Consider the following 16495-nt stretch of genomic DNA (forward strand, 5'->3'; position numbering starts at 1 on the left):
ATATATATATATATATATATATATATATATATATATATATATATATTTTTTTTTTTTTTTTTTTTTTTTTTTTTTTTTTTACGTGATTTGTGAAAGCCATATATTCTGTTTCACAAGAGAGGGGAGACGTGAAGGGAAACTTGGCCTCCAGACCGATCTGAAGATGAAAGCAGCCAAGATGTTCCACTCATCTTCTCACTGAACACCAGTAATGCTTTGCATTGTTCTTTTACATTTAGCTGTGATGAAGTCACAGTTACAAACTTTGCTGTTTCCCTCCTTTTAGGCTGTTTATATAAGTTTACCACCACCTGATGCTCATGACCCGTCCATACCATGAGAATCTGCAATTTTTCTAAGAATTACATTTTTATGAATATGAGGAGTGTTTGACTGCCATTTGAATGGATTTTCATACATTTTCTATGTATTCTATGTTCTGGCCCCCATAAACAGAGGATGAAACTTGTTAAGGAACTACAAGAATAAACATTTATGATGATTAACAGAAAGTTGTTTTTGTTCTTGCTTCTTTTTTATCAATACTGAAGGGGAACAAATTTAAATTTAAATTAGATTGCAATCGTTACTTTTCGGGGGGGGGGGTTGTTATAAAAAATCCGTCTTAATTCTAAATGTTCTCCGCCTGGTGTCTGAAATAACATACTGCACTCGCCTTTTCCTGGACCCAGATCAAGTATAGTGCATAAGCATAGCACATCGGCTTAATCTATCCCTCAGGTAAACTATAACCTGAGAACTTCAATTGAGAATATTGTTTTATTGTTGTGTTTTTATTCATTCTATGTATGTCTAACCATTATGCTCTTCACGTCTGTGCCTTGACAATGTGTAATTCTTGTCCAGGTAAATCCAGCGCACCCTTATAATCGAAAGGGGAACATCGAACAAAAGGTAATGCACATACATCAACAGCACGCACATTCAATCGTGGAATTAAAGATTTTTTTTAAATGTTTCATGTGATGCAAATAATATTATTTTAAGTGACATAAAATAAGTAGCTATGTATTTTATTTAGAGATCGAGAGAGGTCGCACCGCTAACACTAATAGACGGGAGTGAGAGGAAAGACAGTTAAAAAGAAAGACGGTTCAATTAAGATAGACAAGATAGAGAAAGTGATGAGGGGGCCAATTTACCTTCAGTCTGAGCTTTCACAGACAGCAGCATTGGCACTGCAATGAAGGCCAATGCTGCCAAAGACAGCCTTATCTTCATTTTCACAGCCAGTCTGTTTCAGCAGGTCATGAATGGATCTATAAAATGAGCACCAGCGACTTAGTCTGAAAGCTCACCGTGGGTGATCATGATCAAATCAGACACTGTTTAGAGTAATCCAAAAGGTCTGGTGGTAAACGACTATGAAATAATTGAAAAATACATCTGGACCCATCAACTTATAGTCTACATGGAAATCAATGTTTGCATAGCAAAGAAAAACGGAAATAATTGTATTACTCTCAACCCGGCATAGATTCAACTTCACTCAAACTCTGAAATAAGCCAACAGACTGGAAAATTGTCTGAAAAATCTTTCCATGCCTTTACCATGGACAGCGCGCGCCTCCTGTCGTAGCTTATTGGAAAAAATAACTGGTGTAATTTCTGCTCTTGAAAGATACCTGACTTGCATACTTTTCAGAATGCTATCTTTTGTTAAATTTGCACATTGCCTGAAGGTACACATGAATTCAAATAGCCAGATTTAACCCCATATTGGTTAATTCAAGAGAAACTTTGCAAAGCAAACATTTTAATAAACCACTTAGGCTAATAATGAAATTAACCACATGTAACACAAAACCTATACCTACACCTGGATAAGAAATTTTCAAATAGTATAGACAGATCAAATAAATCTTCAAATTATAGAAATAATAGTAAGCAACGTCATTCACATAAGGTAGAGAACTCGACAGAAATAAAGTAGCTTTACTGTAAATTTCCACTCTTGTTTAATATGGACTCACTAAGGCAATTCGTTGCGAACAGAACTTTGCCTGACAGCCTACTATTTGAGTCTGCTGGTAGAGATACCCAAATAATCAGTAAAACCACTAATCTTTTGCTACTAAAATAACTTAAAAGGTACTATCACGTAGATACGTTTAAAAATTACTTCAGCACTTACCAAATTCCAGGCAGTGTCCAAAAATTATTAATATACCTAATCTTGCTAATCAAAACGGAAATTATGCTGATATACTGACCTGATGCAATGCCCTTTCTGTTTTGATTTTATATTGAAAATCACAGGTTCTTCCGAGATACCGGTGTGATGAACTTGTCTCGGAGGAGGTGGGGGTTCGTTCAGACAGATCACTCCCGTTTCGGGACGTCCCAGATAGGAAGCCTGTTTCCAAATGGGAAGAATCTCTCCACAATCGGCTACTTAATAGGGGGCTGTGCCCAACTCTTATTTCACTATTGTAATCTCTTACGACATCCAGCGTTTGTGGAAATCTGCCGCGGACTCATATGTAACGTCTTAATGTTTGGGGATCCACTTCTGGAAACTTTTCTGCATGCCTTTGTCGTGACGGTCATCCCCATGTATTAATCCCAGGTCTTCAGCGAGTTTGAGGAATAAAAGCTGGAGTAAATTTGGAGCGTAGTTATCTCATTCCACACAAATTCGTAAACACCCTCGTCGCAAACTGAGATTTATTTAAAATTTAATTCTCCCTCATGGCAAGGAAATTCTGTAGCCTATACTCCACGATCTAAAACCAGGTGTTGGGATCGGCCACTCATGAGGGTAACAGGCTCATACCACCACCACCACAACAACAACAACAACAACAACGATGATAATAATAATAATAATAATAATAATAATAATAATAATAATAATAATAATAATAATAATAATAATAATAATAATATTCGGCCAAAAAAGCATGGAAAGACTATCCCAACGTGAACGTTCTTGTATGGCATTTAAAATCGGAAATTGGAAATTAAGTATTCATTGTAGTTTTATATTACACTGTTTCTATATTAACAACAATAATACAATAATACAAGACAAGTACGAATATAGCAAATTACAACGGTTCCTTTTTCCAATACCTTTGGAGCTAAAGATTACATAATATGATTGCCTTGGTGTAACTATTTATTTGTAGATAGAGCCCCCTAGCGACTGCAAGGAAAAACAGCCTTCTCCAAAAGCGGCAGTATTCTGTGGCGACAGGAAAGATTGTGCTAAAAAGCCATCAACAACAAAAGTAACAACAACAACAACAATAATAATAAGAATAAGAATAAGAATAAGAAGAAGAAGAAGAAGAAGAAGAAGAAGAAGAAGAAGAAGAAGAAGAAGAAGAAGAAGAAGGAATGAAATGACAAAAAAGGATTAGTATTTATTACCCTAATGTGAAGTTGGCGTCATAACATGTTGAATTTAGGGGAAGTGTAGTCACAATTTTTATGAGGATCCCGTCCAAAAACGAGATCTACAGAACAGTGGTCTACGACCATTGTTCTCCCAGATCTCCCATGTCGATCGTATCAGAGCCGTATGAGTATAGATGCATTTATCATTTAGCTTCCAGCTGCGTCCCTGTGCATCAACGCTTATTAGCTAGCAAGTATCTCCACTGTAGTGAGTTTTACTCAGAAAATAATGTCTAAGGAGGGGCCGTCGAAAAAGGAAGCAAATACATTCGACTTTCACCTGGATTGGAGACTGGTTTTAGTCACCGAGGTTAAGGACAAAATGGGCAGTTAGGGATAGCTAACTAGCTAACACTGGAGCATTATTGAGTGACGCATCCGACATTCACGGACGCTTATCCACCGAGAAGTTTAAATTCGATCAAAAAATGTACAGGATTGAAAGTCATATGGATATATGTTTTTATTGTTATTAGTTTGTCCAAATGGACATTTCGATTGAATTTCTCCTGGTAGTGTCTCCTAGGTTTTCTCCCATTTTCTCCATCACATTTAAATTTTAAGACAAACAAAAAAATATATATGCATATAACCTGAACCGCAGGTAAACAGCGCGCTCCTCACGAGACTGCGCTCCCGTCACGCGACACCGCGTAACCTAGAGCGTGAGGTATCGTAGCGTCCGCGATTAAGGATGTTTATCGTTTAGCAGCAGTTGGCACTTACGTTAGTCTAACTTATTCCATTCACAGATTTGTCCGTTTTAGGCTTTAGTTGTTATTTCTAACCTGTCTTAGAACATTGGGATTAAAATGCGGCAAATATATGTATTATACATATATTCGCTCCTGTTTCATTTCCAAATTGGTTATACAGTTTGGAGGTAAAACTACGATAACTGTCTAGCTACCAATCAATTAGCTTGTTAGCTAACTAACTAACTAGCTAACTTAGCTAAGCTATATTAGATGTTTTTAAATACATAAGATATAGCTAACTAATCAGTACATACATAAATAAATATATAAGATATAGATAACTAGTTAACAGTCGTATTGTTTAACCACTGTAATTATTCGTTTTCAGGTACAATAATATTTTGGGGCAAGATACGTTATTAACCCGATATAACGCTGTAAGTAATGGTCAAAGCTCTGGTCAGCTAAGATAGCTAGCTAGCCTCTTAACTTAGTTATAAACAGTAAGAGCTAGCTAACGTTAACGCGTAGGCCTAATTTGTTAGTTAAGACTTGAGTCCTGATATCTCAAGTTACACCGACTCAAACAATTAAACCTGCGTAACGAGCTATAATCCATGTTCTTTATAGATTTTTCTAGTGTATAAAGGATCCTCTTTCTTTGAATGGCAATACCCCGACACTTGCGAGGTGAATAACAAAAGGTAGGCTAACAAAAGGTTCTCTCTCTCTCTCTCTCTCTCTCTCTCTCTCTCTCTCTCTCTTTCTCTCTTTCTCTCTCTCTCTCTCTCTCTCTGTGTGTGTGTGTGTGTGTGTATATATATATATATATATATATATATATATATATATATATATGTATCACTATCCCTTCTCAACTTGTGAATCCTCCTAGCTTTGAGAAGTATTCAGTAAAAAATAATGCAAGTCGCCTTCCTCCCCATAGGCCTTATGACTGTGCTATCGACCTTGTTGACGATGCTGTGCTTCCTAGATCACGTGTTTATCCCCTTACCCAAACTGTGCATGAAGCTAAGGAGACTTACATACAAGAAGCACTAGAACAGGGCTTCATCCGGCCTTCCGCGTCAAATGCTGCAGCTAGATTTTTCTTTGTCAGCAAAAAGGATGGTGGATTAAGACCATATATAAATTACAGAGGTTTGAATGCAGTCACAAAAATTATCCTTATCCTTTGTCATTAGTTAAAGTCGTACTGGAACAAATACGTGGAGCATCCTACTTCACCAAGCTCGATCTCAGAAGCACTTACAACAACATGAAGGTTAGGTTAATTGGGTACTCTAAATTGTCCAGTATGAATGTGACCTGTGTATAGCTGCCTCCACACTGCTCTACTTAAGGGTTCCCCAAAAAGTATGCTGTGGAATTGTCAGGCCAGCGCTGCTTTCGCTGCATTGAAAGGAGCTTTAACCATGGCCCCCATACTCAAACACCCTGACCCATCCAGACCATTTGTAGTAGAAATAGACGCCGTAGGCATCAATGCTTTCTTGTCCCAGCGCCAGATTCAACCCGAGAACCTCCACCCAGTGGCTTTTTACTCTCACAAACTCACCCCAGCCAAGAGAAGGAATCTCTAACGGTGATTGTCTCTTTGGTTTCCCTTCGCCTGGCCCCTGTGTTCTGGTTGCTCTCTCTCTGGCTTTGGACCTCTGCTTGGATAAGGACTCCTTTAATTGTCTTGTATGTTACAATTAAAGCCTGTTCTGTTGTAAATACAGAGCTTTTGGAGCAGAAAATGCCTTCCACATCTCTTGCTGACACAATTCTCTCTCTCTCTCTCTCTCTCTCTCTCTCTCTCTCTCTCGCTCTCTCTCTGTCTTGCTCTCTCTCTCTCTCTCTCTCTCTCTCTCTCTCTCTCTCTCTATATATATATATATATATATATATATATATATATATATATATATATATATATATATATTTTATTATAATTTTTTTTCTATTTCATTCCTGCTGTCTTTCAGCTCACCCAGTGCTGTCATGAAGTGCAAAGTGCCTGGATTTAAAACAATAAAACCTCTACTCTCTGTAAGTATGCTGTGGTTCATAACTCACACGGTGTATATTTTATGTTCTGCTTTCCCTAAAACACCTGAACAATCTCAAGAAGCATGAGGAATTACAATATGAGTTGAGCCAGATGTGTTAGAGTAGACTGTGGGATTCAGAATGTATTCATGTTTTTTTTTCCATAAATTTAACTTAATCTGAAATTAAAGTATACTTGGCTTTTCAGAAGAACTCTTTGGAGGAGGAAGAGCGCTATCTGTTCATTAGCAACTCAGTCTTCAGTTTTGCATGGTATGCTGTTATCCTAAGAAACAGGTATTTGCATTTGACCCAGTTTATCTTTGTGAGTTCATTAATGTTTATTCACCATCTTAACCGGTAATTCCTTGTTTTGTGTGTGTGTGTGTGTGTGTGTGTGATGGGTATGTGTGTGTGTTTGGTTTCTTAAAACCCAACAGGAATATTTCAGAAAATGGATCCAGGGTTAGTCTGACTTCTTCTGATAACATGTTCATTTAGTTGTTTTTGCCTAATTTTAAACATCTGTATGTGATAATATACCATATATGTATGTGGCATCCTCAGACTGCATGCTCCATTTTAGTTTTTTGTGTCTCTGTTAGATTGTTAGACTGTGGATCATTAATCCTGAGGAAGCAGACCCAGCTGAAATCAACAATACAGCAGTTGTGCCTTCAGCAGTAGGGTCCTCTTTTTTTGGCACATATTTGTTATCAAGGGAGCTTTACAAGGGCAAAGGAGAAGACACTGTACATATTAAGTAGTTGAACATATATTAAATAGTTTATTACTTTAATCCTAAATGCTCATAGACAACCACAAGGAATTGCAGTGCATGCTTATAATATTAAATCAACATATTATAAATACTTTATTAACTAATTACCTCGATAAATTGTAAGGGTTGGCACCAGGCCGAGGCCCCCTCCGGCCACTAGGGGGAGGCTTCGAGTCAGGCACACTAGCAGTCAGGCTTGATGCCCAACAGCTGGGCTAGGTCTATATAAGCCAAGTGACCCAGTCACTCAGTGCTGGGTCTTGGCTAAAGTTTGGAGCCAAGCTCCTAGCCGGTAACTCTGGGTATTGATGTCTGTGAGCCCTTGTGCTACACCTCTCTTCCGCTCTGTGAGGGTGCCTATGTTTTGACAGGTCCCCTCCCTTCTCTAGTTTTCTCTTGTCTCTCTCCTGAAGCTCCCCTTAGCCACTAAAGTTCCTCCCTGCTTTCTGCTTTTGTTTGGGAAGTTTTAGTTTGGTTTTCCCCAGTGCATCGGGGCTGCCATTTTTCCTGTGACGTCGTTTGTTTTCCCTTTTTCCATGCTCAGCGTGATGTTTAGTTTTTCTTCCTGTTTTGTTGTCCTCCATACGCGCAGGCTGTTTTATGGCTGCTGCAGTCTAGCGGGAGCTCGTTTTCCTCGCAACAAAGTGGCTGGGGTTCAACTCTCCCCAGTTTTTTTTTACTTCCCTTGTTTTACCTGTTTTGCACAGTCTCACTGTCATTAAAGCTTGGTAGCTCACCCAGCACAGTGCTCACCCAACCCATCACCTATCTCTCCTTGGTTTGAGCCCTTTACATAAACAAGCTGTTCCATGTTTATAAACTTTGCTTTCATAATAAGCTTTTTATCTTTATGTTTTGTCAAATTTTTTTCAGCTATCCCAGTATATTACTAAGCAGTTTTTCAACAAGGGACAGTTCCCAGAGATTGTGCTGTCTTTAAGCTCAGAAACATTTCAGATTTATTTTACCAGTGGATGGTAAGTAATATAGTCTGTCTTTTTGGTTAATTTTCTCACAGCTTCGAATGATTTTCAGTAACAGCCAGAAGACAGCAGTGCCACTTGTGGGATGAGGGAATGTTGACATTTTTAAATTTATGGCACCTTACAGGTACTGGGAAGCTCTGGTTCCTGATAACCACAAGTACAACAGTTTTTTTGTAGTTGGACAGCCAGTGTCTTTATGGCAGCAGTTTGTTGCTTCCAGCCAGCACACATTTTACTGGGCAGAGCCGGCAAAACCATACAGAGCACAAGAAGTGCCAGTGCGTCTGGCTGCAGGAAGCCAGCTCTCTGTGGTTTGGGGCACGTGTGCTCCCCATAGAGCTCTGCTTCTGACTGACCAAGGCATTTTCATGACTGAGGACTCTTTCGGCACCCACCAGGAGGTGATGGTGGAGCCAGGCGATCTGCATGTGCCTCCCCAAGGCTATTTCAGAGTTGATGATGCTGCTTTGCTGGAAAATGGCATTATTTTCCGCATTGGAAACACCCTGCTCTGGAGGGCCAATGAGGACAGAGTCCTGAGGAAGCATGAAGTGAAGCTGTTCTCTGAAGGAGTCAGAGGCCTCAAGTTTAGAGAGCACTGCGTGGATCACTACCCTGCGCAGGTGAGGACAGTCCCACTCTGGTGTGGATCTTGGAGGAGATTTTTGCAAATACTGAAGTACTTACTTTGAAAAAACACCAATTTTATAACTTTGGATTTTTTAAAAAGGGGTTTGGCCTGTTTTTTTTGTGGGGTTTTTTGTGGGGTTTTTTTTACAAATAGCTCTGTTGACATTTGGATCAGGTCAATGAAAAAATATATATTTTGGATTATTGTTTTGTTGTTTTCTACCAAACTGAGACAGTTTTTAGCTATTTGAAAAATCCTCCACTGAATCCAAAACATCATTTTGCACACAATTTTTTAACTTCTAAAACTAAGGTGTTTTCAGTCAACATCAAATTTACCAAAAATATCAAAATATATTAAAATGAACTTTTAAACTTATGTTTTAAACGAATATGTGATATAAAAGTCTGCAAAGTATGGTTTCAAATAATAAGGTGGTGTCAAGCATTAGCCATATTTCATATTAAAGAAAAATATTTTCCAGCTGTTTGTAACAATGCCAGGGCTCAAAGCAGTCTAGTGAAGCAGCTTGAATTGCTCTCCTGAGTGTTGAAATTCTCTCTATGCCAAATTCTTCTTGGTTCTTGGTAGTGAAGTCCCAAGTTTTGGATCCCACTTGTAGTATTCTTTTCCCTCTGAAGTTCTGTGTGCTGAAATATCCCTTTCCTGTTTGTAGAATTTTGAGCTGGCCACGGTCATCACATGGACTAGCCACAATCTTTTCATCGGAGGGAAAAGCCTGAACTTGGAAAATAGCAACAGCTATTTTAAAAACACCCTGATGCCATTGTGGCCCAATGCCACAATCCTGACTGCATCATTCGGGTCCTACCCCACCACCCTAGCTGCACTGGTCACATTCACGGAGTATGTGCAGCCCCTCCTTCTCACCTACTGTGAAATAGAGGGTGTGTGGGGAACCAGCCCCTTCCTGACAGCATACAGGCAGGAAGATATCCCGAAGGGACCCTTTCAGATGATGTTCATCAGCTCAGCCCTGTCCAGCCTCCTGATGTGGAACAGAGAGGTCATACTCTTCAGTTTTCACAATGACACTAGATGGGGTTATTTGCATCCTATCAACGAAACTAATCTAAGTCAGGCAACCAATGGAAGCCATATCCACCAGGTTGTTATGGGTGAGTAAAAGCTGACATATTACATGGCATCTAAAAAGGATGTTGTAGCTTTATTTGTTCTGCCTGAACAGGGTCTCTGAGAGGGCTTCATTATGGCAGTGACAATGTAACATAGAATGATTAATACAGTTTTTTGCAGTGGAAGGTAAGAATAAAGGTACAGCAAGATAATGTTGCCTTGAGGTTACTTGATTAGACTGTTTGATTGCAGTGTACTTGGTCCCAAACTAAAGTTAACACAAAAATGGAATAGGTCTGAGATCATTGTAAAATGCTGTTGACTTTCATTTTCTTATAAATGGTTCTCAGCAGCTTCTATAAACTTGTATTATGCATTTGTTTATTGTAGATAAAGTCTGACTGACGTCAGTATTAAGACAGCAAATGCATGTCATGATGTCCCATCTCCATTGGTTTCCCTGCTCTTTTGCAGACTCATCCCTGAACATGCTGGTAAAGATGGAGAACAACATGCTCTTCTTCTGCAAAGTGGGTATGGAGAGGCTGGTTCGGATGCACCCCTGGACAGAGCCGGGTGTCCCTGCAGCGCTGTACCTGAACCCGGAGGAGCAGTTCATCATGATAAGCTTGGAAGAGGGCAGAGTGCAAGCACAGAGCTACCCTGTGCGCTCTGAGTCCAGGAGCACCACGCGGGGAGACCCCGATAGCTGCCCCTTCATTACGTTCACCCACAGCATGAGCAAACTTACCTACTATATCGACAAAGGCAACTGCTTAGAGCTGTGGGCTGATGTGAGCTGACCACAATAGGGAGCCATGCATGGGAGAAACAAAGTCTTTGGAGATGTCACTGCTTTTTTTCACCTATTGCTAGTTTGCATTTCATTACAGGTGGAAGAAAGGCTGTGTTTGTATAGCACAAACAATATCAATGCAGTATAATTTTTGACAAAAATGCACAATTTTAATAAAATAGTTTTAAAAATCAACAATTTTAAAAATTCTGAGAAATATCACAATTGGGTCATGACACAGGTTATGATTTCAATCACAGTATAGTTGAGTGCACAATTTTGATGCTTTTAATGTATTTAATATGAACAGTGCATATTAGTTGCATTTTCTGTATGCCAAGTGCAAGTTTTAACAGGTGATGAAAGTTAAAGTGGTCTAGGTTTTCTACTTTTTGCCACCAGGTCGTCTACCCAGAGAACAAAGGTGTAAACGTGCAGTTACTGAGCAACAGAAAGCAGCTGCTAATGATTAAAGAGAGGACTTACTTTGAGAGTGTATATGGTGTGGATAAGAAAAACAAGGTAATGGTAACCTTCAACCAGTATATTTGAGAGTGATTAATATTCAGAATTAATAATATGGACCAAACGTTGTCAAGACTTGCCCAACAGTACTTACAATTCAATTTTAAAATTTAAATTAGAAAAAAGCAATTACTTTTTATTTTTTATTTTTATTTTTTATTTTTTTCTGATATTACAATCAGTAGTCAGTTGGTCATAGAAACCAATTCTAAGGTCCTTTTATGTATATCTATATGTATGGGTTTTGTTTTTTTCTGAACTATTTTATGATTTTTACAATGGAAACAAAGTCTTTATGCTTTTTTCAGACTTTCCGTATTTTCCAGGAGGCAGATTACAGAAATGTGCCTAATTATTCAGACCTAATGTAAGTCACATCAATCAAAGTCTCAGAAGAACATCTGTGACCGTAGCAGGGGGTTTACTAGTCCTAGTAAAGCATCCTTCTTTTACAAACAGGGTGCAAACAAGTGGCATTGTATCTTTTGAGCTACTGCCGGACCAATTGGGTAACACTTGTGAAATGCCAAAAAAACAAGTAAGCAGATTTTTAGCAGCACTTTTTATTTTCATTATGAACAGTATGCTAATAACAATGCATTACTTGATGTATGCTCTATACTAAGGGTGTTTAACTCTGGACCTTGAATGCAATTTCAGGTCCCAGATTTTGTCATCACTGGTATTTAAATAAACAGTTAATGTAATTAGGTAAAGGAAGTGTTGCAAGTCTTTAGTTTGCCTCAAGAGTTATGATTTGTTTACCTGTGTTCTGTGGCATAAATTAAACAGCCAACAAATACAGACAGCCAACAAATATAGAATCTAGGACCAGATTTGGGATTTGATATTGTTAAAGACCAGGGCTACAGGTCATTGTTCTGTACTGTATATAGTGCAACTTGTTAGATTTAAAATTATCTGTTGTGTAGATTTCACATTTTCATGTTGGCTGCCCACCAAATAGACACATTCGAGTTGCAAAGTAAGAGTGTAAGCCTCTACATTTATTTTCCACTATTTTCCTACAATAGATGAAACATTATTAAATATTTGTAACATTATTTATGTGCTGTTTTTCAGGCCATGGGAAGTGCCATGTGAAATGAATATTTTTAAAAGCTACACTATTTCTGGGTAATAAACAACATTCTGTAAGAGGTTTCTGTCATGGTCCACAATTTCTCCAGTTTATGTTTTCACTGACTCCAATTTTTTCTTCAATCATTTCAGGGCAGTGCTGAGAAATCCACAACAGGAGGACTTGGTGGGTATTTCTCATACCCATACCCATAACCTGCCAATATATGTATTTCATGTGGTGAAATATAGATAGCTAAGTTAATCATTGTATATACTGTAAGCATGATAGATAAATAACAATTTTCCTACATTACAGAAGAACAAATACAGATTAGATACAACGTCAAAGTCAAAAATTTCTTTCAAATCAGTGAATGATGTCCATAGGCCTTAAGTGTTGTCAGCTGATAGGTTTCTACACATTCATTGCAGTATGTTGAGTATGACTGGGAGAAATTTGGCTGTGTGCTAAAAATGCATTACAAAACTAACTTTAAACCAGAACTTCACTTGTAAGTACAACAAAGAGGTAACTAGAAACAAGAACATACTACATAAATGTTAACGTAGCTGTCCATCAACTTTTGAACAGGTTTAATTCATCAGGTGAATTTGTGTTAGGCAGCTTGTGACATGCAGCAATGCTCTCTTTCGTCTCGAGGTATGACGGAGACAAATTTGTACAAAATGTGGATGCCAATTTTATAGTCTGGGACAAGTTTGGTCGAAAGGACTATTCTTTCAATGCAACCATGCACCAGGTGATGTGTCTGTCCTGTTAGGTATGTGGTGTGTATATGGCATCTTTCAGTGTGAAATGCAGATCAGATGGCTGATTCTATAACTCTGCAGGTTGCCTGCCTTTGTGAAGCTCAGACATGGAAGAAGATGCTTGCTGGAGGAAGTCCGCTGGAAAAGGCCTGGGGTCCTGAGGTGTGTAGTATGTATGGTGTGACTGCCAGTTATTTAGATTACAAAGAGTGCAATCTCTTTCATTTGCTTTGCATGCGTTATTAAGCCACATATTAATCACTTTGCATGCATAGCTGAAGTAGAATTTTTTTAACGTCCTGTTTCATTAAAAACCTGTGTATGACACTGACATTTTTACCAACTTTACACCTTTTTTACAATACACTGCTGTTACACTGTGGAAAGCAATCCTAGGCATCCTATTGTATCTTGTTCCTGCCCAACAGTATTTCTATCCCAGCTTCTCTGTGACTTTTTTCAACCTATTATTCTGTCCTTACCTGCATAAGTAATAGACTTTTCAGACTTTCACATTATAGTTGTCCCTACTGAAGATGTTTTGAAAGATTTAAAACATGTTCTTGATGCAAGACCTGAGAAGAGCACTCAAGGTTGCTCACATACACTCTATTAAGGCTGTCAGAAATATACATGGAGAACAGCACATCCTGGCATGATTATAACTTTTGGATGTTTCATTTAATTCTGAAAATTCTAAACACGACAATCTATTATAAACCTACAGACTCCTACTGATTCTTATATAAGATATAATCTTATATCAATACAATATGCTTCACATTCACAATGTCTGCAAAAACTCCATTACGTATTTATACATCCTTCATAGCTATTAAAGCTTAACAGTATAGAAACGTGATTTTTTTCATAACTGTATTTCCTAAGGAAGTCATAAAATATGTCGTTGCTCCTATTTTAGCAGTTCAGACAATGGATGCATTTACTTCTAAACAATCTACTGTTAAGACGAGAAGCATTATTTTGATGCTCACTTATACAAATATATCATTGGCTAATATTAACTTAAGCATTTCAAAATACTCCAGGATGATACATAGAACACGTCCCTTTTTAAAAAGCCTCGACTAATTCCCTAAAGATGAGACAAAAACATTAAAGACATGCTTATTGGGTGGTACTGTAGACAGCAATCACTTAAACTTACAGCATTTAGCTGATGCTTTTATCTAAAGCAACTTGCAATTATTACTGAATATAACTTGAGCATTAAGGGTCTTGCTCAGTGGCCCAATAGTGGCAACTCAGCAGTGGTGGGGCTTGAAACAGCAACCAATTACCAGTTAAGGGCCTTAACCACTGAGCTACCACTGCCCTTAAATCTGCACTTAAATTATTATCATAATAGAATCAGTTGGTATCACCCATTCCTCCTCATGCAGGAGTTGTTTATTGTATCTCTTGCAAGAGGTGTAATCAGCTGTATATTGGAAAAACCAGATTTGCTGATTGTTTAGGTGAACACCTGCATACCATTGCAATTAAAGATTTTTTGTTGTTGTTGTTTCCAGTGGCAAGGCATGTTAATGATAATAGACAATGCATTAATGACACATTTGTATTGCCAGTTGTTTCTATAGCAGCAATAAAGTTAGGAAAGTTCAGGAAAAGGAACTAACCTACACTCTCTGAACTTTAGAACTCCATAGGATGAACGCTATGATTTAAAATATTCTGTCTTGAACATAATCTTCATAATCTTGCTTGCACATTTCTGATATGTCCTGAATGTATGAAAACCTTGTGTACTACATTGCCATTTTTGCTACCTGTCAACAGTTTACCCCTTTGGTGTTGCGGTTCCTACAGCACCATTCTTCAATTGTTTTCTTTAGTTTCTTGGCAATTTCACCATGTGGTTTTGTTTAGATTCAATTTCTCTCTCCAACCTCATTTCTCATCATGTGTATCCATCCCTGCCTTGTGACAGGTGTTTCGTGTTTCTGTTTAGTGTTCTTGCATTAGCTTCAGCTGTGTTTTGTTTCTGGTTAATTTTCCTGTGTATTTATATCTTCCTTCCTGGTTCATGTTGTCAGTCATTGTTATTGTTGTTGTCGCTGTATTATTATTATTATTATTATTATTATTATTACAGTCCATGTTCTCGTTGGTTTTGTTACTCTGTACTGCTACAACAATCAAGACCGGTTCAGTAAACATAGCCCATCTCCACATATGCATCCTACCTCTGCTCACCCTACATCACAGAATGACTGACCCAGCAAGGATGCAATGAGTGAACTTGTTTTTCTTGAAGACCCCATCTTGGCTGATGACCCTTTCATGTTGCCCTCATTGATGGCCACCCCAGGCAAGTACGGTGAGGAAGCCTCCTGTGGCAAATTTTATCCTAGGACACAGGACTGAGGAAGTTACAACCCTATAGTGTTTTTTCAGCCTTTTGCAAGTCCTATTCTCTGTGCCTTCTGTTGCCCTAGCCCAGCTGGCCAGTGGTGGACCACTGTGGACTCCTTAGGGAGGTTGCTCTGCATGCCCTAGCTGGGCCTGGAACAGAAGACAAAATTGGAACAGGATTTGGCCATGTGGATTTCACCCTCATTTCCCATACTGTGCCCCCACCTTGTGTCAGATGTTTCGTGTTTCTGTTTAGTGTCCTTGTATTAGTTCCAGCTGTGTCTTGTTTCTGGTTAATTTTCCTGTGTATTTATGTCTCTGGTTCTTGTTGTCTGTTATTGTTATTGCTGTTGTCGTTGAATCATCATTGTTTCATTCCTTGTTTTGCTTCTCTTGTTTTTGCCCTGATTTAGTTTCCTAAATTTCCATTTCAACATGTATTCTGTTTTTGTTACTCTAGACTGCTGTAACAACCAAGACCAATCTTCTTTAAGTAAACATAACCCATCTCTGCATATGCATCCTGCCTCTGCTCTCCCTACCTCACAGTACATCTGCATGTAAAAATTCCTGTCCCTTCCAGTGGGTGGCCATTTCTATTTGTGTTCTTCTGGGCCAAGACTGATGTCATTCCTAGGCTCATTCCTAGGATCTTGACACACCAACTGAAGACTCATCTCTTTGAAAAGAACTTAAACATACCCTGATCATACAGTTAGAGGAAGATTTTATATTTACATTCGAAGTGTCTTGTTTTTGCAATAATTGCACTTAAATTGTCTTGTATTTTAAAGAATTGCATTACATTGTATTGTATCTTGCAATCTAGCACTTGTTTCTGGCAGTATTTTGGTTAAGGGTATTTTGGACTCTAACCTATTTGTATTAGATGAAGATATTTCGTACACACTTTTTTGTTGCACTGAATAAGAGTATCTGCTAAATGCCATAAATGTAAATGTCCTAAAGGATCTTGGCCTTATTTTGCAACACCCTCTGTACCACTTAGTTGTGGCATTTTGTGTCCTGATACTAGGTGCTGGATTGTCCTGTGCTTTACAGTCCTTGTTTCCAGCTATTGGTCTCCGCTATCTGTCAGTGGTACATTCCGCTTTCTGCTGTGGACCCTGCACTGCTTCCATGATGACCATGGTGCCATCTTTCCAAGGACCTCTCTCTTCAGCTCATCCTTGGGATAATGCATGGTATAACAGATTGGAAGCTAGGCGAAAAGTAGGATTCAAATGCACGTTTATTTAACGAGGAGAGAAA

At 38.5% G+C, this 16495-nt stretch overlaps 2 protein-coding genes and 1 long non-coding RNA gene across 19 annotated transcripts in view; 2 read left to right on the forward strand and 1 right to left on the reverse strand.

The window, feature by feature from the left end:
* Positions 1–2373, reverse strand: part of col12a1b (collagen, type XII, alpha 1b) — a 64059-nt gene extending 61686 nt beyond the window's left edge. For all 4 annotated transcript variants that reach the window (XM_081717111.1, XM_081717108.1, XM_081717107.1 and 1 more), the window contains exons 1-2: positions 2235–2373; positions 1164–1280 (exon numbers count right to left, since the gene is read on the reverse strand). In XM_081717111.1, the coding sequence (XP_081573237.1) occupies positions 1164–1242 (79 nt within the window). In that variant the 5' untranslated portion in view covers positions 1243–1280; positions 2235–2373. The remainder of the gene's footprint in view (positions 1–1163; positions 1281–2234) is intronic.
* LOC145658689 (uncharacterized) lies at positions 683–2420 on the forward strand. The gene is made up of 3 exons (XR_014124423.1): positions 683–741; positions 868–915; positions 2281–2420. It is a non-coding gene; the product is annotated as an uncharacterized LOC145658689 (long non-coding RNA).
* Positions 2421–3199: 779 nt separating this feature from the next.
* On the forward strand, positions 3200–15744 carry LOC113571687 (cation channel sperm-associated auxiliary subunit epsilon-like). Of its 14 annotated transcripts, none has more exons than XR_014124679.1 (22): positions 3200–4306; positions 4510–4558; positions 4752–4825; positions 6113–6176; positions 6385–6473; positions 6617–6641; positions 6782–6859; positions 7831–7934; positions 8068–8566; positions 9251–9713; positions 10147–10466; positions 10871–10990; positions 11302–11360; positions 11453–11531; positions 11926–11978; positions 12077–12130; positions 12227–12260; positions 12509–12588; positions 12738–12837; positions 12929–13009; positions 15012–15188; positions 15307–15744. XR_014124679.1 is itself a non-coding variant. In XM_081718387.1 (21 exons), exons 1-21 carry the CDS (start codon positions 4236–4238, stop codon positions 15102–15104), a joined length of 2589 nt encoding a protein of 862 aa, XP_081574513.1. In that variant the 5' UTR covers positions 3200–4235; the 3' UTR covers positions 15105–15744. The 14 variants fall into 14 exon arrangements, 6 of the variants coding, with proteins under 6 accessions (XP_081574513.1, XP_081574516.1, XP_081574515.1 ...); XR_014124680.1 differs by having other exon boundaries at positions 15312–15744; XR_014124681.1 differs by having other exon boundaries at positions 15077–15188.
* Positions 15745–16495: the final 751 nt, after the last annotated feature.

The sequence above is a fragment of the Electrophorus electricus genome, chromosome 7 (genome assembly GCF_041902795.1).
Source record: "Electrophorus electricus isolate QZ-2024a chromosome 7, ASM4190279v1, whole genome shotgun sequence".
Taxonomy (NCBI): Eukaryota; Metazoa; Chordata; class Actinopteri; order Gymnotiformes; family Gymnotidae; genus Electrophorus; species Electrophorus electricus.